The sequence below is a fragment of the Aphelocoma coerulescens genome, chromosome 15 (assembly GCF_041296385.1).
Source record: "Aphelocoma coerulescens isolate FSJ_1873_10779 chromosome 15, UR_Acoe_1.0, whole genome shotgun sequence".
NCBI classification, from domain to species: Eukaryota; Metazoa; Chordata; class Aves; order Passeriformes; family Corvidae; genus Aphelocoma; species Aphelocoma coerulescens.
In genome coordinates, this window is record NC_091029.1 from 1,052,195 (window position 1) to 1,078,517 (window position 26,323).

General features: G+C 45.6%; 1 protein-coding gene across 4 annotated transcripts in view; it reads left to right on the forward strand.

Annotated features, from left to right (window-relative positions):
• Positions 1-26,323, forward strand: part of TMEM132D (transmembrane protein 132D) — a 173,677-nt gene that overhangs the window by 129,069 nt on the left and 18,285 nt on the right. For all 4 annotated transcript variants that reach the window (XR_011155441.1, XR_011155442.1, XR_011155443.1 and 1 more), the window contains exon 5: positions 7,054-7,197. Coding sequence is in view for 1 of the 4 variants with exons in the window: in XM_069030853.1 (XP_068886954.1) it covers positions 7,054-7,197 (144 nt within the window). In the remaining 3 variants the exon portion in view is untranslated. The remainder of the gene's footprint in view (positions 1-7,053; positions 7,198-26,323) is intronic.

Below are 26,323 nucleotides of genomic sequence, written 5' to 3' on the forward strand. Positions count from 1 at the left end.
CAAAACAAAGATCCCTGTTCTGAGCCATTCCAGCTGAGCCACTGAGACAGACAAAGGTGTGGAAAAGGGACACAACAGGCAAATGTATTTTTCTCTCCCTGGGAACGAGATGATTTATTTCCTGGCTTTTCTCATCACTTAAAGATGTGGAGTTGCATCCTGCAATCCCAGGCAGGTGGGATTGCCCATCTTTACAACACACCCCTGTGAAACAAGGGAATTACCAGCCTGGGCAGCAGCCTGGCTCCGCTGGGGCAGGTACAGCAGCACCTGCAGTTGGCTGCTGAGATGCATTTCTTTCCTTCTTGAGCTTTTTACTGAACATCACGGGCTGTGTAATGAGAAACTTCTCACTGCTGGTCATCTTCTAATGATGCCACTTTTCCTTTGTACCACCTGCCTCTTGTTTGGCTCCTTCTCTCCCTATTTACTACGCACAGCACTGTCTTATATATTTAGCTTTTCGTCCCCACCCCCTCCTCCAGCCTTAGCCATAGATTCTATCTATATTGAGATGAAAGTTCGTTAGTGAGAATGTAAAACAGCTTAAAGGCTTTGCAAAAGTTAAGTCTGAGATTATATATAATTAGATATTTTTCCTGAATGCTTTGTGTGTGACAGTAGGAGGGGCAGAGAGTCTCTCTGATTATCCCATGTTGCTTTTTCCCTACAGCACAATCCAGCCATTGGCTGTTCTCTGTGTTTTAACTGGAAAATTGGGATTGCTGGGATTTGTATGTATCTGGGGTTTTGTTTCACCGCTCGTCCTTGCCACATCTGCTCCCTGCATTGATTCTGCCCCAGTGAGGAGAAGTGAGAGCGTGGCTGGAGGTGTCACCCCCCATCACATGGAGTCTAAATTATTCAAGGAATCACAGGCTGAAGGAGAAGGGATGAAAAATATATTCAAGCATTGATTCTGCCACCCACTCCTTTCTAAACAACAGTTTTGCAATCACATTTTACCATTAAAAAAATCCATTTTCCCTTCTCTATCTGCTGTGTGGAAGAGTTGGAGTCAGCAGGTAGATCTATCCAGAGAAACTAGCATTTGGGTTTCTGTGGATGCTCCTTTTTAACCCTGTGTCAGCACATCTGACCGTGCAGCTCTCCTGCCTTACTGAGCAAAAAAGGAAACTGATTAAGTAGCAAGTGCTTGAATTAAACGTGATTAATTCGCTTATATCCCCCCTCCTCTCTCCCGTTCCCAGGGACTTCAGATTTCATTCTGCATGATGAAAGGTGCCCACATTAAACCAAACATTTAACCTTGAAGTTCATGTCAGTCTTTTCACATTTGCACATTCAGGTTTCACCATCGTTTTCTCATACTTGCAGTATTTCAGCTTGTACTTTCAACTTTTCTGTTTATGTTAAAGGTCTCACAAATTAATGTGGGTTATTTCTGGCCACTGTTCCTTTATTCTTTTGGACACAGAAGAATTGCAGCTAATTTTTCAATATTTTTTTCCAGTGCATCCTAAAGAACCTGAAAACAACAGGGGAAATAAGGAAATCAGAATTATATTTTATATATTTCAAGCTGTTTTCAAGCTCAGAGCTGACAATAACATACTACAGCGAGGAAATCTGCTTTGGAGCAATTTAGGTTTCTCTGCACCACCTTGTATCTAGCCCCAGCAGCTGCTTCTAAAACTTGTACTTCAGCTGCCATAATCTTATCATTAAAGGTGGATTTAGGTTTTAAGAACCGATGAACAAACCCTTTTTCCTTGCAGCCACAAGGCTGGGAGATGACTCTGCATTTCAGGTGCAAGCTCAGCTTTACTCCAGCGCTCAGCACTAATCCCAAATAATCGAGGGGTGGTGCACGGACCCTCAGCAGTTCCTGTGGAGAGAGGCAGCTCTGGGCTTTATTGTTCAGCTGCTGCTTCCCAGCTTTTCAAATCCCTTCTCTGTCACTCGTTTTGTTTCCTACCCTTGCAGTGGTAACAGGGGGAAAAAAACTGGGTTTGACCCCATCCATGAGAACGTCAAGCATTTAGACTTTATTGGTTTAGAAGCTTACTAAATTTAAACAGAAGCATTAACATGGCCTTGGGCTCTCTTGACAGTTATAAACTCTTCCTTGGGGGGATTTCTGTAATGCTTTCTAATCAGCTTAAGGAGTTAATTAAACAGCTGTCACTTAGCTTCTTAATTCTGAGACTTGATGCTAAATAAGATTTGAAATTAGTTATGCATGACTGAAGCATGGATCCTCTGATATGAGCAAGATGGCTGCTAGCTGAAGAGGAGGACAATCTAGGTCTTTTTTTAGTTAAATAGTGAAAAGATTCAAGGTGGTACCCTGTATCAATGCTCTACATGATTAATAGAAAATATGTAAAAAAGAGGAGAATAGAGAACGTTAAGGAATGTCAAATGAGAGGGATTTCCAGGCAGCTGTTCATTCTCATTTGTGGCATGCTTTGGACTTCAGGAGATTTCAGGGATCAGTTTATTCTCTTCCTGATTGCAGCCTGTACATAACCCAAAAGCCAAAATACCTATGGAAACCAGAGAGGGACATGCTTGATTTCTGAAATTCGATCTTTAGCCTGCAAAGATACATTCCACTGCTAGAGTGAAGAGCTGGAGATCTGCTGTGCTCCTAGAACATGAATTACAGTGTCGTGGGGACTTGTCAATCCTTTTTTCCCTGTGTATTGTAGTAGGACAAGCACTTCTCCTGAAGGGTGTGAGTGTGGTGGGTGGAATGATGCACTTCACATGCACGAGAAAAGCAACAATATTTTATTGATAATTAAGGCAGTGAGTTAACAAAGTCTGATGGTAAATGTGGTTTGATGGGATTCAGTGGCAAGGTGCTCTTGAGTATTTACAGACAGGATCACACAGAACTGTCAGGGAGAGCCTCCCTCAGAGTCAGGAGGTTCAGGAAGGAGCTCCTTGTGTACTGAACTGAGAGTGGAGTTCAGGTGCAGCTGAATCAAAGCTAAACATGAGTTGGCCATGCATTTATTTCTTCAAAAAGAACACATTCAAACATTAGGAAATACTGTGTATACACAGACAACTGGGGGCAGAAACAGAAATTCAGAAAGATGTATAAAGATATTGTTAAAGTCCTTTTTTTTCACCCTAGGAAATATAAGGCAAAAGATGTCTGAAGGGAAATTAAATTTCAGGGAAGCTACCTATTAAAATTGAAAAAACTAATAGGTATTCACTTCTGCATTTCAACTTAAATAGATGCTTACTGTGTACATCTTCTGAATATGTTTCTGCTGGAGGGCTTAATATGCTCAGTTATTTAATATGAATCTCTTCAGTAAGCAAAGAACACTCACTCCAGCATCTTCTTTAAAGTATTACTATTTATTTACCATGGTAGCAATTTCAGAGTAAAGATTACCTGGTCTTCCATTTCTAATACAAGAAGAGACATGTTTTTCTCTGATTATTATTTCATTTTATTATTGGAGGGGCTCAGTGTAAGTGAATTATAGAGATATGCAGTGCTAATAGTTAGAGAAAGTTCAGCATCTTTTTAATAGCTGCTGAGGGAATCAACTTTTAACAGTGAGACTGTTTGGCTGCAGCTGTGCAGAAGCATAACTATTCCCACCCTGAAGTGCCCTGACACCTTATCTCGGGTAATCTATGTTAGTTATAGATAAAGAACATAATATTTCTTCAGGAGATTCCTTTTTCACTCAAGCAGCAAAAAGCAACAGTTTTAAATTAGTAACTATTTAGATTTATAGCTTTTACATGCTGAGGCTCTGCTCTGTAAATCTCAGTGTAGCTAAATAAGTATCATGTTCGTTTCCTCAAAATGAAGTAATTTTCATATGCTTTCACCAGGGGAACGCTCAGCCCTTTCTGGCCATTAAACAAATGCCTGAAGGAGCATTTCGCTGTGCCCCTGCTGTGTAAGTTGGTGTAAATGGTTATTACTGCTCTCTGTTTAGGGGTGAGATGCAAACCAGGTGCCCAAAGAAATCATCCTCCAAGTCCTTCCACGTGGACGTGCTGAAATCTCTGCCAGCAGAATATCCAGCTCAGTGACTGCAGGGCAGGGTCAGCCCAGTGCCAGCCCAGTGCCAGCCCAGTTCCACCCCAGTGCCAGCCCAGTGCCAGCCCAGTTCCAGCCCGCTCTGCTCTCCTGCTGCTGCAGAGACCTGCTGGTTGGCTTTGCTTTCCTGACACTGAACAAGCAGCTGTTGATTCAAAGTCAGAGAACCACCTCAGCCATTTGCATGAACCCCTGGCATTCCTTCTTGCCCCTCACCTCCCTCATTTCTTTGGGAGAGACAGGGGACAAAGATTGTTTTGGAGATTTTTGTGATGGTCTGAGAAGCAGCAATACCATCCTGTGTTGCTCATTGCAGGGGTACAGACCATGCACAGTTCTGAAAACTCTGTGTTTCTGAACGTGGCTCTGGGGTGTGGATCCAGACAAAAGCTCCAAAACTTTGAACCTGGGATCTTTGATTTCAGGTAGAGACAAGATGTATTCACTTCCTTACCTCAGAGTCAGGGAGGAACGTGCTCCTCTCGTGCTTGTGAGTGCTGTGATGATTTACAGCTGGGTGAGCACAGAGCTGCCAGGCTGCAGCCTCCCACGGGGGCTCTGGGGCAGGACTGAGGCCGTGCCACCGAGCTGGGCAGCCAGGGGGGCCCTGGACACGCAGCAGTTCCCGGTGGGTCAGATGTGCCAGAGCCCAGGAGAGCAGGGCAGTGGCAGGAACAGCTGGGGCACCACAGCCCAGCTGTACAGGCATTCCATACAGGGGCAGGGCACAGCTGGATCAGGATGCACTCTGTGCTCGGAACATCCAAAGCTAGCCCTGGAAAACTCGGAGACTCAGAAGAAATTTGTGGAGTTTTTGAGAATCATTCTCAGTTACCGGCTCTTACCAGGGGAAATTACATTTGCCTTTGGTAAGCAGACCTCATTAATCACCCTGTTTCAAAGGCTTGGTTATTAAACTTCCCTTTGCTTTATGAAATAATTGCAAGGGTCACACTGTAATGGATGCAGGGGAGGGAGCGAGCTGCTCCTGCTTGGGGGAGCAGCTCTTCTCAGCTTGGCACGAGGTGCGAGCAGCTTGGTAGGTGGTGTGGCTTCGAATAGTCCCAGTGAAAGCAGATTCATGCCCAAGTGTTTCCAAAACCACTAACACCAGGACATAGCACCTGGATTCTGTAATTACAGTGGATGCTCAACAGTGTTTGTTCTGTCAAGCTGCCCCCATTTGCAGCTCTGTGGAGCCTACAGGAGAGCAGCAAGAGTTTCTGAGTAACCTGCATACAGTGGCTTTGGTACAAAGCGCAGATGGGGAAAAAATCAAAGAGCTGGAAACTTAATTGCAAATCTGAGAACTCAGTTGCTTGAGCAGGATGTTCTGCACCGAGAACAAATGCATGCTCAAGACAGACCTGACTGTACAGGCAGATATTCTCGCCTTTGTATGAATTATAATTTCAAAATATCTGAAGGGCTTTTGTGCTGAGGGAGGGAGAGGATTTTCTTCTCAAGTTCTCTTTTTGTGAAATCCTCTTTCTCCCTTCCCTGAAGATTATGGTGAGGATGGGGCAACCTTAGCAAAGCAGCTATCAAGTGACCAGGAGGGTTTTTTTTCTTTCTTTAAATATCGCTTTGAGTCTGAATAAAGTGTGTCTATTTCTTTAAGTAAGAGGAAAAGATCTTTTTGATCTGAATGCTTTCGAGGAGAGAACTCTCAGCTTCACCCCTTTAGCCCAAGAGGCAGTAGGAGCAGCCATCATCTTCTGGTAACTTGGTTCCAATCTCCCACTTTCTTGTCTTCCACGAGTAAAACCAGGTCAGTCTCAGAGCTCATAGCGGGAGATATTTGGATAATGAGAATTTAGCACTTGGGGGGCTTGGGAAGCCTTTATTGCACAAGAGCCAGCTGAAATCCAGAGCCTCCTGTTCGACAGGATGGTCCAAGCTGCACAGGCACAGCTCTGAAAGGCTCAGAGACCTTTCCAGAAATGAGCAGGATCTTGCAATTAGGGGTGGAAGGACTCGGGCAGCAATTTGTGCTCTGAGTGTCTTGGCAGAGATCAGCGATTCTGTGGTGCCAGACAGAGGTGACACCCAGGTGACAAAGAGCCCTGTTTAGTCTGATGCTCTTCAGATAATCAGAACTCAGCACTTTTAACTAAGAAGTGGTGAATCAAACGGGAGGAGTGTGTTGTGCAATAATCCTCATCACAGCAGTGAGGTGCCACAGGCACCGCTCCCCACGGAGCTCACTTTGTTTAAAGAGCCCAGGCCCTCTCAGCATCCCTCCTCTTTCTGGGAGAGGCTGGGTTTGCACAAGCCTCTTTAAAAGGTAAAGAAAGAGCTGTGGGTAAGTGCTTGCCCAGCAAGAGCCAGGATAAATCCTAGAAAACCGAGGCGGGTCTGATTCCACGCAGTCCTTTACACAGGACCTGAATCTTAAACTAATTCCACCAGAGAGGAAGCCCCGTGACCTGTCAGGAGAGGCAGTGCCACTGTTTACAGCCTCTGAGCTGCTGAATTTGCCAAGATTGCATCCCCAGGAGCAGCTTAAATGCTGCCCCTCGAGCTGTGTCCATGTCCATGGCCAGCCTGAGTGTCCAGGCAGAGGTGCACTCCCAGGCACAGAATGTCAGCATTTGTAGGAAACTTCTAGAAAATAGATTTGTGGGTAAACCAGCAAGACTTGAGACGTTTCTATGTGATAATCAAGATACTTAATGTGCTGCTCAGGCTGGAGATTTCACCGTTGCCACAGCCAGGTGCATTTGTTTATGTGGTACAGGGTCACTCCCCGGGTGCTGGGCTGCTCTAGCACTTGGTGAGCATTCCTGAAACAGCAATCAGGGCATGACAGGTCTCAGCAGCCCTGAATCAGAACTGGGAGTTTGGTTCCAGGATTGCAGGGAGGAAATCTGCCTTTCCTGCCTGCTGCACTTGGAACACTGTTCTTGCCATAGGCATTAGGAGTTACAGTAAAGCTCAGTCTAGGTGGTACTAATGCATTAATAGCAAAATATAGATACTAAAGGGCCCTTTTTTTTCTTTTCTCTTAGGAAGCAGAGATCCTGAACACAGCTATTCTCACTGGGAAAACAGTGGCTGTCCCTGTCAAAGTGGTTTCTGTGGAAGATGATGGGACTGTGACTGACCTCGTGGAATCTGTGGAATGCAGATCATCAGATGAAGACGTCATTAAGGTAGGACCAGGCTGCTCTGTCACACCAAGGCAGAGGCCCTGCAGAACAGTGCTGCTCCCTAATGGAACGAGTTCTTCTATTTTCCTGACTGCTCTGCTGCTGGAACACCAGGATTTATTATTGCTGTTACTGCTGTGTAGCTCGGTTCAGTGAAGCAACAAACCAAACACAAAATCACAGTTTTCCATCCTGCTTGTCAAACACTCGGGATTGTCTGACACTTCCCACTTTCCAAGGGTTTTCAGAGTTCCCTCTCCCTTTGCCTTTCCAGTTCCATGGGCAGTGTAGGTTCAGGGGTGTTGGCAGCTGTACTGCTGCTCTCAGTCGTGGCTCAGGGTGTGCTTTGCTGGCCAGGGTGAGGTGAGAGCTCACAGGAGTGCCTTTAACTTCCTTTTTCTTACTGAAATTGGAGGGTCAGACTGGAGCCTTAAGAAAATTGGTGCTTCTTGAAGGCTTTCAGTAAGTACCAGTATTAGTACTAAAATCTTGTAAGAAATTGTGTGTATTTGTCTCTGCTTGATGAATGATTACGTGGAAGGAGCTGCTCAGCAGTGGTGGCAGATAAGGCACAGGGGATTCCAGCACGGTGACACACACTTGCCTTGTCTGCAGCAGCTTTTATCTTTTCACAAACTCCTCTGTGGCTGTCACTGGAGAAGAGGAAACAAGAGATGTGGCTACAAATAAAAGTTAAAATTGAATTTTTTTTTTTTTTTCAGATAACCAGCGTGTCACAAACTGATTACAAACCCTCCAGGCCACCCTTCCAGCTGCTGGGAATCGCTGTTATCCCATTAACTCCTGTGCACTGCTCCTTATTGAGGGCTCGGCCTCTGGGAGGCTTGCCTTGCCAGGAGCTGCCTGGATCGCCGAGGGTTCTGCCTCTCAGCCTCCTCCGGGTGTGCACGGCAGCAGCTGAGGGCTGTGTGTAGCTCCAAAGCCTCCCTGAGCCCCAGCACCTCCAAGCCACCCTTCCTGGTGGGCGTTTTTTGCCTCTGTAGGCACAAATGAGTAGATTCTTGTTACTGTCATATGGGAAACTGTTGGAAGTTTGAGGCGTACCCAAGTTTGGTGGCTTCATGTCACAGAGCCAGTGACAGCTCGGGGCACAGAAAGGGAGAAATAGAGCTGGGCAGAGGTGTGAATGGTCTTTCTTGAGCTATCTCTAAAGATCTTTTCTGACAACAACAAAAAAAAGGCGATTTTTATGCTCATTGGAATTGTTTTAAATAATGCCTTTGTGGTAATTTCTTATACATGAGATGAACCCCAGCAATTTCAAAGTTTAGTATTTTTTATGCTTCACTTTTAGAATCTGCTCAGTGTTCCTGTTTATCTGATCAGCCACCATGTTGGTATCTTCTGATTAAATGTGTCTTTCTGACTGTACTGGTAGTAGCCTTTAGGGTTTGGGGTTTTTTTTCTTCTGTGAAGCCATTTTGGATCTGGTAAATCTGCTAAATATAGCAAATTGTTGGACTTGATTAATCGAGATTTAAAAACAGAAGGTAATTATTTGTCTTACATTGTGGGAGTTAATGTACTAAGTCCTTACTAGCTCACTCATCTACTATTTTTTTTTTGGTGAATTGGAAAAAAGGAATTTGAAAGCAAATATATCATTTGGAAGATGTAAACAATCAGTTTTGCTTTCTGAAGTTTCAGTCGTTGCCTGTAAGGACATGAATCTACCAATCCATGCTCGTGTGTTTAATATTATTCATGTGCACACCATTATCAGTGGTGTCAGTGCCAGCCCTGTGTCAAACCAGGCTGTCACCATCTGAGGTCAGGACGTTCTGGGCTCCTGCTCTCCCCTCTGCAGCAGCAGAGAGGTTTCTGCAGAGCTAAAATGAGTTGCCAGTTTAAAGTGAGCTCTTAATTGGAACTGTGTCTCTGAGCTTCCAGTTTACCTGCTCTGTCTCAGGCCAAGCCTTGTTCACGGGCATCTAATGAAGATAAAGATATATAATTACTGGCCAGCCTTCAGCATGCAGCAGTAATTAGAGTTTCTGTTCTCTGGGAGTTAGAGCAGTGAATAGAAAATGGAAGAAAAATCTGCTTAAGATGCCCATTGAAATATAAAGACTAAGATTACATTTCTCTGTGTCTTTACTGTTGCTGTTTTTCAATGCATCTGTCAAGTAGCATCTAACAGATTGATTATGTCTTCGTGGCTTAGCTTTTATTGCTAGTTTTTTGGTGTTGATTAACGATGAGATTAAGCTCATTTTCCTTGTACAATGAGGATACCTCATTCTTCTTTTCTTTTCCGGGTCCACATTTATTACTCACTTCTTTCATCTGAGACTTCAAAGAACTTTAAAGAGCTGGTCCAAACTCTGCACTGACTCATTTCGTGCCTAACTGCACCTACCTGAACTTGGGTGAATATGTCAGAGCAGAATTTAGTCCGCTGAAACAATATTTTTATTGACAAATGATTATCCGAAATTATTTGGTCCAGCATGACAGAGTAACCACACCAAAAAATGGAGGTTGTTACAGACTCTGTTTCACAAATGAGGACTGTGAGACACAGAAAAGTTAAGGTGTAAATTTCAAAGTGCTCTAAAGTTCTGACCACTTGTAGATGGCAAAACTCCTACTGAATTAGTGGGAAAAAAAGAGAGATTTTTGAGCAGACTTTATTTTGCTGAGTTATTAGTAAGGGATAAACACTCAAGATGATTTAAATCAAGAATGAGGAGAAAAGAAAAATCAGCTTCTTTTAATCTTCCATTTTGGAAAAGACATTTCTGTTTCCAAATGGCCTTTTTTTTTTCAAGGCTCAACAAAGCCTGGAAGTTTCCAAAGCAACACTTTCCAGTGCTCTGGGTTTTCAGTTTGATGAGTTAATTGAAAATCTGCATTTTGATTTCCCTGAAACAAAAACACCTTTATGTTCCTTTTGTTTGATCAGACACCTGAAAGTTCCAGTATTCTGAGCTCTGCTCAGAAGCCGCTTGACAGAAGTCACACAGTGACTGGTGCCAACACTGGGAACAGGATTCAGTTCCTCTGCCCCTTTTTTGTGCTGTGCTGTGTATTTCATAGAGGACTCCACTCAAAATCTGTGTGTTACCCAAACTTGTGGCTTTTCCAACAAAGCACCTTCAGCTGATTTCCTCCTAGAGCACCTTGTGCTCCTGGGGCCGCAGCAGGTGGGCTTTTTGCTCTCGTGGGGCTCAGGGGGTGCAAGGAGGGTTGTTGCTGCTGGCATCCTTGGCACAGCCTGGGCGTTACCCCAGAGCTGTGTGCTGTGCACAGAGCCCTGCAGGGCCTCTCTCACTGGCAGTTCCCATTTCCCAAAGCTCCCCAGCCCTCCTGGCTGCGGGGGGCTCGCCTGGCGCTGCACTTGTCCTCTGCAGGGTCTCGTGTGTCTGGCTGAGCGTGAGAAGCCGGGCAGGACGTCGGTCCCTCCTTGCTGTTCCCCGGGATGCTCCGTGCTGGGGCCTCGCTGCTGGCCCAGGGAAGGGCTGGCAGCTGCTCTGCTCCGACACTTTGGAGTGGTTTAGAGGGGAGAGCAGCACACCTGGCAATTTGTAAAATATTACTGCAGGCTAAGAAATCTTGCAATAGCACTTAGTGTGGTTTTATCAGTGGCAAAATAACGTCGTTTTAATCATGTGAGAGACTTTACGGAAGCTGAAGTGTCAGAGCATTTAAAGTAGCCTGAAGCAGACAGTGTTTTAAAGCATTAAACTTTTAACAGCTGTTCCTTTTCTTCCTTACACTGGTGCACTTCAGGGAGAAGTTGAATCCTTCTAAAGTCAGTGGAGTGACAGAGTAAAAACTCAAAGGGAGAAAATCAAGTCCAGGATTTTATCTGCTCCTTAGCTGAGCACTGGCAGCTCTGGTGCTGCAGATCTCAGCACTGTGCTTCAGTGGCAGCCCATGGGTGTTCCTCTTACAGCACATTCCTGGATCCATGGGATCACACACATTTTCAGCTGGAAAGGAGAACCCTCACAGCTGCAGGGCAAAGGTGTGAGCCCCCATGGAGGCACTGCAAAGATACACCAAACTTTCAAACCAAGGGTGGGAAGAATCCCAGTTTCCCGGTGATCTCTGAAGCTTAAGCCAAGCTTAGAGTGAGTTGAGATGTTCATTGTGGCTCATTGGGTCTAAAAACTGACCAGGTCAGATGGGGAAAGCCGAGTGCTCACCCTGTGCTTGCTGCAGGGATTAGTGCAGGAGAAGGACAGGAGAGGAGGAATCCTCCTGCACTGGGGGCAGGGCAAAGTGGGAAGAGCAAGCCCCTGTTAGAAAAGCAGTGATCTGGTAAACTGGCTAACCAGAATGTGCAATATTTTATATATATAATATATAACATAATTGATAAATCTGTGCCTTGAGAGTTCAGTGAAGATCAAGTTCATGCCATGGTTTTCCATAATGGGATTTATCTCACCAGCTGAATTGCCTTAATCCATCCCAAAAAATTTTGATCCATCTTGGAAACAATCTTGATTTAAGTCAGCAAATGTATGTTTTTGTTCTCTGCAATGTCTAAACATTTCATTTTGATAGAAAATGATGAAGTCATGTCCTGTCATTTAAACTCAATTTCACTATTCCTGACATCGGAATCTATCTGACCTTTTCACCTTAGGATGAAGCAACTTTAAAAATGAAAATGCTTTTTCTGCTCTGCTCTGGTAATCAGGATACAGGACAATCTCAGAAGAATGCACTGTCAAAACTAAAAGTTGTAATAATAACTGTAGAGTTCAGTTCATGTGCTGCTGGTGTTGGTTATAAAGGGACAAGGCACAATTTTAATCTCTCTCTGATATGAAAAACAGATGTGGCAAAGATGAATTCTGAATGTAGAACTGATACAACAGACTTGCCTCTCCCAGGAATTGTATGAAACTCACCTAAAGCTGTTGAAGTTACTGGATTTGTCTCTTTCATATTCTGCCAATTCATCATTCTGATGTGAATCTTTGGAAGTAACAAGGTTTCTGTGGTGTTATTTGCCTATTTGTAATCATCCATACTGAAAGCCCCAGTGGGACTGCCACAGCCACTGTTGCCTGCACTCCCTTTGTATTTCTGAAAGACTAGAAGTTCATAAGATAAAAAACTGCTCTGTAATGGAAAAAAAAATCATCCAAATAATTTCTGAATTGAGGCTTCTTCAAAATTCTACAGAAGATACCCAGAAATCTGGGGGGTTTGTGCTTCATGGCAAAGAATATGTGTTCCTGTAGAGCCAGGGATGGTAATCTCTTTCTGTGGGTATTTCTCTTCCTTTATAGCGAGGAATATGTCTATGTCCATAAAAAGAATGAGGCAAAATCTAAAGAATATCTGAACAGTAATGCCAAGGGGGATCCCAGTGAGCAAATTTAATCATTTTCTGAACCCAGAAGGGGCTGATGAATGTCCCTGATGTGCTAAAGCACTGCTAAGGTGCAGTTCTGTGACAGTTTAAAGCTAACACGGAGCTGCCATCCCTGTCTCTGCTGCCCAGGAGTGAAAATGGATCCATTTGTTTCTTTGGTGAATGAGCTCTCTGCCTGCTCAGCTCCCTGCCCCCTGACTGAGTTCATTTGGGATGCTCACAGTGCCAGCATTGGGGAAGGAGTGACACTGGAGCAGGAATCAGTAGCAGAGGGTGAGGGTGGCCAGGAGTGCTTCTTGCTGTTGTGTGCTTGCTTAAATGACACCAGGGCTTTGCACAGGCATTCCCTTGCTGTCACATCATTAGCCTGACCGTCATTCCCATCCCTGGAGAAGGCTATTCCCATCCCTGGAGAAGGCTGCTCCCATCCCTGTGCCTGTGAATCTCCTCAGGGAAGGTGCTCAAGAAGGGTGGTGAAGATTTTCCAGGTGCCTCACCTATTTCTGAGTGTCAGATCTGGGCAGTGGGAGACACCCCTGTGGGTATGTCCAAATCCCCTGGACTTGCAAAGGGCATTTAGGGGTTTTTAGCTGCTTTCCAAACCCTCCTCATTGCACACTGAACCCTAGTTTTGAGAAATGCTTCCGTGAGAAGAGATTGGTTTATCTCTAGAGAAAATACGCTGAGGGAGGAAGGAGCAGACAATGCAAAGGGAAATGAGTTCCTGCTTCCTTCTGCTGGGCTAAAGCAGCAGTGCAGCACTGAAAGCACATGGTGATGTTCCACTGATGGGAGTGAGCTAAACTGGGCTCAGATCATCCACCAGCACCTGTCTCCAAAGCAGGAGCTTGCATTAATGACTATAAATTGCTATTCTTCCTCTTAAAAAGTTCCCAGTGCATTCTGCAGTTGCAGTGGCCGTGTGCCACTCTCTGATGAGGTGAGGTGTTTATAGCTCCTGCTGCCAGCTCCGAGCCATCCTCCTGATCATGGCACAAAGCTCTGTGTTGCTGTTACCACAGTGAGAAGTTACACAATGCCATGTAAATGACTGTCTTCTCAGCCCAACTGAGGACTTTTCTGGACACACCAGGTACAGCATAGCCACTAAATTATTTGCTTTTGCTTATCATTTGCAGGACTGTCCAGATGTTGTATTGGGTGTGGAAGGGGTTGGTCTTGCTAAAATAAAAATACATGTGACAAGACATTTTCAGCTGATTTAAATGTGCTCAGATCCAAGGGCTGTGTCAGTATTTGCTGAGGATGAGGCTCATGTTCTGGAGTTAATAGAGAAACTGGTGGTCAGAGCTGAAGTATCCTGAACATTAGCTATGGAACACTTGCAGGATTCCTAGAGGTCTCAGAGGCAGTTGGAAGAACAAGGGCTGATTCTGCACATACATCTGTGCAGGAAAAGGGGAGGCTGCATGTGTTAGGAAGGCTGGGGTCGAAAGGGCATAATGAACCTGAATTTTCAGTGCTGTCCTGTTCTGCCTTCGTTCTAATGAAGGAGGGAATCATGCTCTAATGGCTAAACCTGGATGGGATTTTAGGCGTTGCAGATTCTAATAAGGGCTCAGCCTGCACACAGCGTGTGACACTTGATTTTCATTTCTTCCTTAATAAGATGGGATCACAACTGGATAACCCATTGCATGGTTTCTGAGAGGCTGCATTGAAATGTGCTGCTGATAGCGTGGGCTCTGGCATGTGCTTTCAGCTGTGACATCGCTGTGCCATTGTGGGCCCTGGCATGTCATTTATTTGATCTGTCTCAGCAGAGACACACACAAAAGGTGTATAATAGCTCTGAATTACCTTGACAGATAAAGAGCATTAATGCTAAATCCCTGAAGATTTGCTTTGAGACATAAAATGTAATGTATAAGCATCGTCATTATGGTTGTTAATAACATACATAACCCTAACTAGGACAGAGCACAGACTCTTCAGAAATCACTCCTGTTAAATTTCACTTAATCACAGCCCATACAAAATTCTGTCATGATAAAATATCAGTGCCTGAGTAAGGAAGGATTTAGAAATATTTTCAGATTTCTTATGTAACAGAGTCTGTGAAGGTCGGTTGACTGAAGATTCCTCTCTTTTGTTCACTGTCTGGAGCATTTTGCATTCCTTTTAGGATGGTGACTTTTGGCTACCCATGTACTTTTTCTCTTTGCAGTTATGTAAAAAAACTATGCAGTACTTAAGGATTTCAAGAGGGTACATCAGTCAAACACATGTGAAAAGTGCTTGAGATGCCAGAACACCCAGAAATTATTATCTATAACAGTTCTCATGCTTTACACATGTGGCAGGCTCTGCTCTCCTTTTCTGAGACTGTGGCTTGGGTGCTATATTTGTTTGTAGGACACACTGGTGCTATGGTTTCCCCCATCAGCTGCCCACAGAAATGCTGAACAACTTTCCTGTTTCAGCCTTGGTTTGCAACATTGTCCTGTTTAACTCGTTATTGGATGATAAGCCTGATTTCTGAACCAATTTAGGCATTCAAATCCAATTAATTTAATTGCAAATTAGAAACCTAAGCACCTACAAAAAGTGGCTTTAATGGCTCTTCAATTTTAGTTAAAAGTGTAACTGTGTATTTAGAGCAGGTAGGTATTACACAAAGCTGGTATTTTCTCCCAACTTAAATAATCTGTTCAATATAATAGCTATTAAAAATAATGTGATTATTTGCAAGCAGGTAATTATTTTGCAGCTGTAAAGGGGTTTTGTTTGAGTAAATTTAGGGCATCTTCTTTAGACTTTGGGATTTGAGTGCCCTCAGCAATTTCTTTGAGCATTTGTGAGCATGTAAAAGCTGTTGTAGTGTTTGAGATTTTGGGCAGACCTGGAGCTGATACCAAAATGAAATCTGTGAATATGACGTTCCATTACATGCTCCATTTCGTTCCACTAAAAGGCAGAGAGGGAGAAGTGAAACTTCAGTAATGAAGGGAAGTATCATTTGTCCTGGTGAGTAGGCTTCTAAAGGCACAATGGATGGTACTAAACTATATTTTATGCATTGTCTGTGAGCATTATATTAATTGCACTTGACTGTCACCGAAAGAAAAAGTCGGTCTCACATGCGCACACACACACAAGTCCTGTTAATGATTGGATCTCATTTCCGCCACTGAAAATCCAAATTTAACCCAGTGTAGTTAATGGGATTGCTCTGCACTGTATGTGATGAAGAGAAGTCTGTTCCTTCCTGGGAAATTGTTTGTGTCTGAGCACGGCTCTCGCTGTCACTGGATGGGTTTGTCTGGCGTCAGCTTCACGCTGAAAGCAAAGATCAGCCAGAGCCAATTTCAGTTGTTCCAGTGCCACAGCCATACGTCAGCCCGTGTTTCCTTGAAAGTTCTTCACACATTTTGATGATGCTGAGCTGAGTTTCAAGCTCATAACAAATCTTGAAAGCCTCTGTTTCCCTGGGGCTCAGCATTGCGTCGCAAGGATTTCACACAGGCCTGCAGAGAATCAGCCCCTCTGGCACCACAGCTGTATGTGCTGTGCTAATTTTTGGAGACACCTTGACGTGTAGTTTTCCAAATTGTGCCCTTTGTTCCCAGGTTAAACAATGTGTGTGTCTAATCTCATCTGGAGCTCTCTCTTCTCTGAGCAGATTCAGCTGGACAGCATTCATTGATACTCATTTCTTTGCAGCTCAGGCTGCTGGGGCAGCTGTGTGGAGGTGTGATTAACCTCATCCTGGACTCTTTAGAACCCAGAGCTGACAGTTACCATCTGATATCCGGCGAGGCTAATTACTGATAAGAGTTTTCTTCCCAGGCTGGTTGATGGTTTTGTTGCTGTTGAGTGGGTGAAACCAAGTGGCTAAAACAAGACATTAAGTAGCATAAAGTGTGCTCAACACAGGAAAACTGCACAAAATAAATTACTGGGGAAGAAGAATGAATGGGATGGTCCCAGAACCTCATTATCTGAGAGAGGACTTCCTTCACGGACCAGCACAGGAAGCAGTGAGGACAGAATCCATTCCAGTGCTGATGGAGCCCAGTGTGTTCTGGAGCCAGTCCCAGGGCAGGCCAGGCTGTGCTGGCAGATCCCATGGGCACTGCAGGGCTGCCCCAAGTTTTAATGAGTTTTAATCATAGAACCGTAATGAGGCCGTCACTCAGGCAGGCTCTTCTGGAGTTTGGTGTTTTCTTTCCCTGAGCCCAGCCTGGCATTTGAGGAGCTGCCCCTGCAGTGCCCAGTGCAGTTATCTGGAAAAGCCTCGTGTGGTTCCTTTCCCCTTGACAGCAGGACAGGAGTGCAGGTGGGCCAGAGCAGGGGACAAGGCTGACCAGAGTGTGTCTCTGAGATGTAACTCTGAGATATTCCATGCTCACTGAAGAAAGAAAATAAGGAAAAGCCTTGCTGAAAACAACCTGATTGTGTCTGCATGGGTATCATGGCAAAACAGAGGCAAACTGCTGAGGGTGATTTTCTTAGGAAGATGTAAAATGAATTCCAGCTTCCTATGGAATGGACCCAGCAGCAGGATCTCCCACTGTCCAATTGTCTGCTCCACTAAAACTTATCTAGCCTGGGGCTTTGGGGGGCTTACATCAAGCCTTTCATTTGTTAGAGGCATATTTTACCCTTTCACGTGAAATGTAGCCTCAAATACAGAAAAGAGCAGTTTCTAATTAAACTCCTGCCTAAATCCATTACAGCTTCTGAAGCCACTGAGACAGGGAGATAAAAAGAACTTTAATGATCCCAATATGTAAATAGAGATGTAAAAGTTTGTTTGGAGGAATGAAGGTTGGAGGCCAGATTGGAAACCAAACGTAAGCCTCTTGGTAGAAATTGAATTACTGCATTAGTTATCATGGACTTTCGTAGAAATAAAGTAATAATGCACATTCGAGTTTCAGTTCGTAAATATGAAGTGGCAGCCTCTGAGTTAGCAACTGAAATTATATTATAGACCTAAAAAAGAATAATAGAGGAAATTGCAAAAGCATAAGAGAGAGTTGTAATGGAATTGGGCATCAATATAAATACAAATCATGAGAGGGAGATTGATTTAGTGGAAGACATGAAACTCAGAAACTCGAGGTGTTAAAAAGATCATCTGCTCATCTGATAAAGAATGCCTAAGGCTGCACAACTTTTAGCTGAAACAGCCAGATTTGCTTAAGGTAGACGTACTTTAAAATTGTATGAGGAATAATGTATTGCAAGGGAGCTTGCTTCTGCAGGACACAGTTGCTGTATTAAGAAAATTACCTTTTCTCATAAATGTAGTTAGAAGTTTTACAGAAGTTCTGGGAATGAGGAATTGCTACAATCCAGAGAGCCTAAACAGTGACATTTCCATGCCAGCTATCAATGGGGATTTGGAAGAAAGCCCTCTTGGTGAACTGAGTTGTCCAGGCCACTTCTCTTCTTTTTTGTCCGTAACAGGAGGTAGGACAGCTGCAGATTCCATGTGAGTGGCTCCTCCACCTAAGGGTCTGCTAATGTGGAAAGATTTGTTTCAGCTTGTGAAAGCCTTTCAGGACTCACACCTATCCATCTATGACTGCAGAGGAAGGGAAATCTCCCCTGTCTGCACACGTCTGAGGGAAGAAGGCTCAAAGATCCAAATGAAATTGTGCTGAAACCTCCTCTCAATACCTGAGGGTGATAGAACAACTCTAGTTTGGAAACCAACAAATTGGAATTGCAGCTTCATTCCCAGCAGTCCTGAAGGTATGAATAACTCCACGCCGAGATTTGCAGCAGTCATAGTTGTCTTGCAAATATCACATCTTCATTTCCCTTCTCCTTCGGTTATATGGAGTCCTGCTTCTCAAGTTACAAGAAAAGGGTTAGGGACCCTGTTCTTACCTGCTGTATCTCAGTCCACTGAATTATGCACATCCATACACAGAGGTTGGGTGAGACACAGCAGAGAAGAGTCCAGGGAGGAACCATGCACATCCTGTAATCAGCTTTTCTCTTCTTATAACGTGATTTTGCATGATGGGGATCACCTCTGCTTCTGAAAAAAAAAATCTGAATAGCCTTAGCAAGTCCAGAGCATCTTCCTGAGGCAGACAGCCCTTATTCACCTGAGGGGGAGTTTGATAGCTCACCTAAAATTCTCACAAGGAGTTCTGGGGAAGTTTAGAAGGCTTTGTGGAGCCCACTGAATGCCAGAGCAGGCAAAGGGCTCCCTCTTCCTCAGAGCTCAGTGGATGAGTGACAGCCATCAGACAGCGACAGTTCTCGCAGAGAAAGGCCCCAGGTTGAGCTCAGTGATGGCACAGGCGTTCCTGGGCAGCTGCAGCTCCAGCTTAGCTCAGCTTCACCCCAGTAAAGCTCAGCCTTTGCCATCAGCTGTCGCCTCAGCCCACGGTGAGCGTGCAGGATAAACCCGAGTGAGCTGCTGCCAGCTCGCTGTGCCAAGAGCTTGCACTAATTATGTGCATCTTCCCAGGGAACTTGCCATGGAGCTGAGCTGTCCAGTGTGTTCGTGCCGACTGGAAACCGAGAGGAGAGGCTGCAGCTGCCCCCGGTGCCTGCAGGGTAGGCCAGGGAATGCCTGCACAGGGACGTGGGGGATTTGCAGAAGGGAAGCACTAAAGGCACAGCACCCACACTGAATCCATGGGAGTGGGGAGGTTTGGCCATGAGGTGTTTCTAAAAGAGCAGGTGTGTCTGTGGAATGCCCGAGGTGGGACAGGCTGCACCGTGGTGTCACTCATGTGCCCGGCAGAGACCTGAAACTCTCGTGGATCCGCCTGAACCCATCAGCAGGGCCATGAAAACTGCTCCACTCATCTGCCTGGGAATTGCTCTGCTTCTCCAACCCCTGTGGGACAGACTGCTGACTGGCACAGTTGCCCTGTTTAGTGTCCAGAGTTTGCCTAAGCTTTAAATAGGAGTTTTCTGGAAAAGATCCAGCTACTGAGAACACAGACCCACCACCTGCTCATTTCTGCAGCTTCCACACCCTGGTGTCCTCACATGAAATACAGCTTCCCATGAAATACAGCTTCACTGGGGCTTCTTGATCAGCCATGAGACTTTGTTATTAACATCATCAATTCCTAACCCCTGAGAACATGCAAGATGTGTTGATACAACAGGGTAGCTGGTGTTCAGATAGAGTCTCTCTCACAATCTGGCTGTTCTTTCCTCGTGGTTGTTTGAAGATAGTTCAGATACCAGGCTTCAGGACTCACCTCAATTTCCCAGTAAACAGATCCATGGTATGAGTGCTCGTCAGGATGGAGGGAGTGTGAAAGCGTTTGGAAGATCAAAGCAGCACGACTCCCATCAGAGTCGATAGGGAACAAGCAGCTAAAATCTTACAAAATGCTTTCAAATGATCGTCCACCTTCGATTCCCTATCCTCGCTGAAAGCAGCTCCTGAAATGTTTTATTGAATGTGTTCCTCTGTCATTTCTCTGAAAGAAAAAGGAAGCTTGGAGGAGCTGTGGGCTCAGGTTGGCAGCAAGATCTCTGCTTTCCCCTGGCTGCCCTGCCGTGCCACCCCCTTGGCTGCTCTGGGAGCTGGGGCACAGCTGGGCTTTGGTATTTGGTTATGGGGGAAAAGCTGATGTTTTTGTACTCTTACATTGACCCTGAGCATGTTCTGAGAGCTGTCCTTGCTCTGCTGCTGTCAGACCCAAGCCCCCCAGAGCCTCAGTGCTGTGTCTGGGCTGTGGGCACGGGCAGGGGTTTGCTCTTGCTGTGCTTGGCATTGTCTCTTTGAGCACATTTTTATTAGGAAAGCACCTGCAACATCTCCCAGCAGCACCAAGCCTCAGTGCCCAGGAACTGCAGTGCCCCATCAGAGCCCGTCTTGTGACAGCCAGAACAGACATGAATAAAACATTAATGAATAAACAGAGCACAAAAAACACCTTTTATGAGGTCAAATGGCAGAGATTAAATAGAAACTGCATCTCTTCAGTCCTCACCTGGACTTCTACCCATTCCACGAGTGTGGGTTTGTTTAATAATGTTTTCTAGACTATATGAGAGGAAATGCTTCTGGCCTGGCTTTCCTACTTATGCTAAATGTAGCTGTTTTCATTGTTTGGTTGATTATTCTCAGACATCAGAGTAATGAGACGTCATTTCTCATCCCACATAGCACTTGCAGATAACATTCCCCAGCACTTCGTGGCCATGGGAAAGCTTCGTAAACAGTTAATTCCTTTCATTCCTCAATAAGGATAGTGATACCTGCACTATATAAACAGGTATTTATATGAAAAAATGCACCCAGAGACACACATTTATGTCATAAGCACCGAGCCCTCACTGTGATGTGCTTTACAAAGTGTTGTCAGGAAGGTTTTTTGCAAAATGCTGAAATGCTGTTAGATAATGGGAATAGTTCAAATATAAAATGTTCATCAGCAGCACCATTGTTGTTATTATTTTACCCGACCGTGCAAAGAAAGAGACACAGAAATGAGACGGTATTGATCCGTGGTGATTTCACTGGGCCTAAGCCAGGCTTTTGTTTAGCTGTCTGAGGAAAACAGGATGCCTTTTCTTCCATCTTTTTAATATGTTTTTTTCCTTGAATCTTCTCGATTTAATGAAATGTGATCAATTTTCAGGCAGTGGCTTGTCTTGCACGTCAGAATGCTCCACGAAGTGATGTAAATTATCACTGCTAGTGCTATAAATACAGGTGAGAGTATCTGCAGCATTTTCTCACTTCTCATAAGGAAAGAAGAAAGTTCAAAGTAACATTTCCTTTGTGCACTGCTAACTTATTTAATTGCATTCCAGTAACTTAAACTGCTAAACTTTAGCTCAGTGCAGGGCGGCAGGAGGGTGCTGAGCACAGCCTGCTTTCGGAGGAGCTGTGAGGGGTGGCTTTCACAGGGGCTGTGCTCTTCTGCCTCTCTTACTGTGCAAAACATATTTTCCAGTGCAACAGGACCTGCTTTTGCTTTTGTGATCAATATTGAATCTGAGGAAGAAAGATGAAATACTTGTTTCCTTTTCTACCCAGAAAACCCGCATTTCTTGTGGATGACATGCATGGACTACAGACAGGAAAAGTTGTGCGTCCCATATCTCACTATAAGGCTTAAAAATCACTGAAAATTTCAAATTGAGATGAAAGGAGCAATATTTCCAGCTATGGAAAACATTCCTGAAAATCATTTGTCTAAGTGGATCTTAACTATTACTGCAGTTGTTAATTATCATCTTCCAGTGCTCGGTGATCCCTGGAGCTGGAGAGTTTCTAGTCAGATCCTCTCTAGTTCAAATCCTTTTCTTCACTGATATCACCAGGCCAATCCTTCCCCATCCTGCACTTAATTGTTTTTATCCAACTTTATACTTTGCCCTTACCTTTCTTCAAGCTCATCTATTTATTTCAAATAATTTTCTACACTACAAAATTCATTTTGAATTCTAAGCTCGTTCTCCAGAGAACTTCTAACCCCTCCCAGCTTGGCATCATCTGCAACTTTAATGAAATTAATTAAATGAAAATTAAATGAAAGGCTCCCATTGACTTCAAGGGGCATTGGAGTGAACCCAGACTGTCTTACATCTTTCAGAAGTGGTTCAAGTGAAATACACTTATTGCTTCACAGGCCATTTTTGTAAGGCAAAAAGACAGATGCATGTTGAATAATTCAGGGTCCTCGTTGCTGACTGAGAGAGATTTAACTAATTTGTCAAAATAATGACCTCTGTTCACAGCGGGGAGCAAGTGGTTTTGGATTACTTCTGTCCCTGGAGAGACGCTGGAGGAGCCTGGGTTCAGCTCAGCACCTCACAAGGGGCTTGTTTAGGGCTGTGAAATGAAAAGTAAGCAGTGGGGTTTGCAGAGGGTGGGAGGAGTGTGGGATGATGATGAGAGCTCCCTCTTAGCCTGGTGGACGCAGAGCTGCTTCCCAGGGAAGCCAAGGTGCCCAGAGGGGTTTGTTGGGCACAGGTGTGGCAGGCACTGAGCCCCAGCCCGGTGCCACTCACACAGCCAGGGCCACTGGGACACTGTGTCACACCTTAACAGTGCCACAGCCGTGCCCTGTTCTCATGGAAACCCCACAACTGGGCAGCTGAGGGTGGGAAGGTTGTGTTGGTGGGGCAGGAGAGGACAGAAATGCCCTCCCTGCTCGGCGTCCCCGCCCACAGCTCCAGTGGGGAAGGATTCTCCCATTCCAGTGCAAACTCTGGAGTCACTTTTACAGCAAGTGTGGCTTGGAAAACATTCTCTGGCTCTCCAGCCTGTCCATGTTGGCTGATGCCAGCTTTCATCTGGCACTTGTGTATTGTGGCTGCTGCTCTGCTGTTGGAGCACAGTCCTGCTCAGATATGCTTCTCTGCAAGTGGTTCTTGGCTTAAAAAGGCACAGGTCTCTTTCAGAAATTTTTCATGCTTTGCTCTTGCATTATTTTTCCCCAGTCACTTCAAAGTGTTGGCCAACTTCCAGAGCCTGCTGTGCATGCATGAGTACATGTATATTGCAACAGATCTTTCTTTTTTTTTTCCCCTAAGTTGTGATGTTGGAGATCTGAGTACTTGCCAGAGGAGTAGAACTAGACTTTGCCTAGGCAAACTCTCTAGCAGAAAGAGGACTGGATCCTTAAAACTCTTTGAAGTCCTCCTGTTACCAAGATGGAAATCTCTTTGTCCTTGTAGCTCTAAAGTCTGCCATTGCTAGCCATATTTCATCTCCTTTTCGCTGTGTTGAAGTGACTGAAATGCGGTGCCCTTGCTGGGGTGGTGTCTGAGTTACACAAGTGATTCCAGCAGCTTTTGGTCCTTGTTCTGTTCAGTACCAGCTGAGAAATGGCTCAGCTCAAGTTGGTGCCTGCAGATCTGGGCTTGTGGGACACTGCAGTCTGAGTGCACTGAGGAGTTCAAGCTCCACTCCTTTTATCCTGGCATTCTCCTCTCCCTGCAGGGTCTTTTCAATCACTTCTCTTGTGAATCTCTCATCTCCTTTAAGTCTGTGGAGGTCTGGTCTCGTGCTTGGCTTGGGTCAGATCAGTCCTCAGTGGTGTCCCTAATTAAAGTTTATGTATAACCCATTACTGTTTGGGCAGAGCTTAGAAACACAGGACTTTCCCTGTGGGAGGGAAGAAGTGTGGCTGTTTGGGGTGGGCTCAGAGCTTACCAGAGTCAAAGGGCAGTCACCCCGATGGATGGAATTTGGCTCTCCTCAAGACTGGATCCTTGAGCATCCAATCCCGTTTTTTGGTGCAGGGCTGAGCCATCAGCTGCCTGTGGTGTGTGTGTGTCCTGCCACGGCCCGTGGCACAGAGATGCCCAGGCTGGTGGATCTGCACGGTGCTGTGGTGTCTGGAGGGAGATGTGGAGCTGAATTGTGTGGGCACAGCTCCACTCCTCCAGAACTCCGAGCTTTTAGTGCTCAGCTGGCTCTGGGTGTTGTAAATCTCCACAGATCTCTCAGCTCGAGGATCCATGTGCCCACAGCCAGTCCAGGTGCCCCTTGCAGGTGTGCTTGGGAAGGTTTGGCAGAGGAGCCACCATCACCAGCTCCTCCTGTTCCACGTGCCTGCCTTCCCCCGCTCCTGCCTGCCCTCATGTGCAGCTGTGTCAGGACCAGGGCCAGGTTTTGTCATCCCTTTGCAAAAGGTGAAAGTGGTGTTCCCGAGACCTTGGGAACCACCTGTTGCTGCAGCACGAGCTGCATAATTAGAACTGACAACCCCTGTCTAGAGACTTCTTGGAAGCTGGAAAAATGAGAATGTTGTCAGAACAATAGCGATGCTGCTAGTCTGCAATGCAGTGATGGAGATGAAAGATGAGTGAATCCAAGGAGGCAGAGAATGTATCAGCCCAGTGCTTTTTTCTAACTAATTTAGAAGTCCAGAATGGTCTGAAAGAATTTACATTTCTCTTACGGCCTTACAGAAAAAGCATTTTAAACTAGTTCCTCTATTTTTTTCTTTACAAAGAAAACCAACAGCTCTTGGTTTGTTGGACCAAACCCACAGCAAATTTCATAGCAGTCATGCTTAAAACTACAATAAGGATGGTAATTTCTTTTTTCATCAGTTGATGCAAAAGAATTTTTATGTTTTATTTGGTTTTAAGCAATTTTCCATAAAGTTACGAAAACCCTTTAAAGGAGGATCTTATTTTTTCTAACAGAGAAAAAATAAATTTCACTGGAAATGAAGCCAGGGTGTGTGGAGGAGCTGCAGTCCATGGGGCTGTGCAGAGGAGCTTCAGTCCACACTGCTCAGCACATGGTGGTGGCCTCACTCCGTCCCACCCACCCCCTTGGAAGCAGCGTCTGTGTAAAAGGCATTTGAATTCAGTGGTGAGGCAGAGCTCTCCTCTGCACTTGCACAATTCATCCGAAATGACCTGGTCAGGATGGATGAGGAGTGACTGGAAGCGAGGCTCAGGGCAATGAAGAGAAAGACAGGAGATCTTTACAAAGAGAGGCTCGTTAACATAATTGTGTTATGTGTGATGGCAGTGCCAAAAGAGGAACCGCACAGAGCCAGGGAATGTTGTGCTGTGCAAAGCCAGCAGGGAGGCAGGCAGCCCCTGGCTCACACCTGCCTGTGTGCACTGCAGAGAGAGAAAAGGTCCCATGAGAGTGGCAGCAGCAAAGCCTGGTGCTCCCACAGGTGGTGGGGCCAGGGGAACCCTTCTCTGGGCTTCTTGGGGCTGTCCTGTGCAAGGCCAGGAGCCGTGCTTGGTGATCCCTGTGGGTGCCTTCCAGTCCAGGATACTCTGTGACTCTGTGATTCTGTTAGAGCTGGGTCTGCCCCGGGCTGGAATAACAGGGCCCTGTTGGGAGGAGAGCCCTGGCTTTGGGCTTTCATTTCTTGGCTGGGTCACAGATGTCCTGTGAAGCTTTAGGCGTGGGATTTGGCCACAGTCTGAACTCCCGGTGCCCATGTGCTGTGGGAGCGCTCCAGCCCCAGCCTGCTGGGACAGCCGGGCAGCACTGGGACTGCTCTGCTTTTGGGCAGATTCAGCAATTCATAAGGTCCTTCAGCTGCCCTGGGAGAGCACAGGAATTGGAGGAAACACTTTCCTTTGGTCAGACGGGTATTGGAGGCATTTTGCTCCTGGCTGCTCCCGAGGGCAGGGGTCTCACACACGGGATGACAGCCCCTAGAGCCGCCTATGCCAAGCTCTGTGTGTGTCTTAATTACCTTCCTCTCCCCATTGGTGCTTCACTGACTGGACCTGATGGATCTGGAAGTCTGACTGTCCCCTTTGCAGCCTGGTTTAGTCCGTTGGATTTGTCACATTGTTCATCAGCTCTGCTTCCCTTGGACAGCAGGTACTCATTACCCAGAGACAAGTGAGCAGTCTCCTTTTCACGAGTGCGAACCAAAGTTGTTCTGTTGTCATTGCTCCTCTTTAGGCTTTCCTGGAGGGAGGGCAGTAATGCCATTCTCAGTTTAGTGAGGAAGAGCTTGGGGTGCTGGCTGTGTTTCTCATTCTTCTCCTGCTTCGCTCGGATGGCTGCAGTGAGTGACACAGAATGCTCGTGGTTTCCAGATCGAGAGAGAAAGAGGAAGATGTAACTCAATTAACAGGAGCAAGAAAGTGTTCTCACATTGATTACAAACAATTGTGGCTCCTAAAATCTCCCGCACGAGGTGGGCTGAGTCCAGCAGCTTTCTGGCAGCTCCTGAGACAGTAGTGCCTGCCTGTCTGAGGCTCTGCTGCCATCCCCGTCCCGCTGACTGACAGGAAGGGACACGGAGCCGTCTCGGTGCTGTGCTCATCCCGTGCTGGCAGCACCGCCGCTCGCCGAGCATCCCGAGCAGCAGGTGG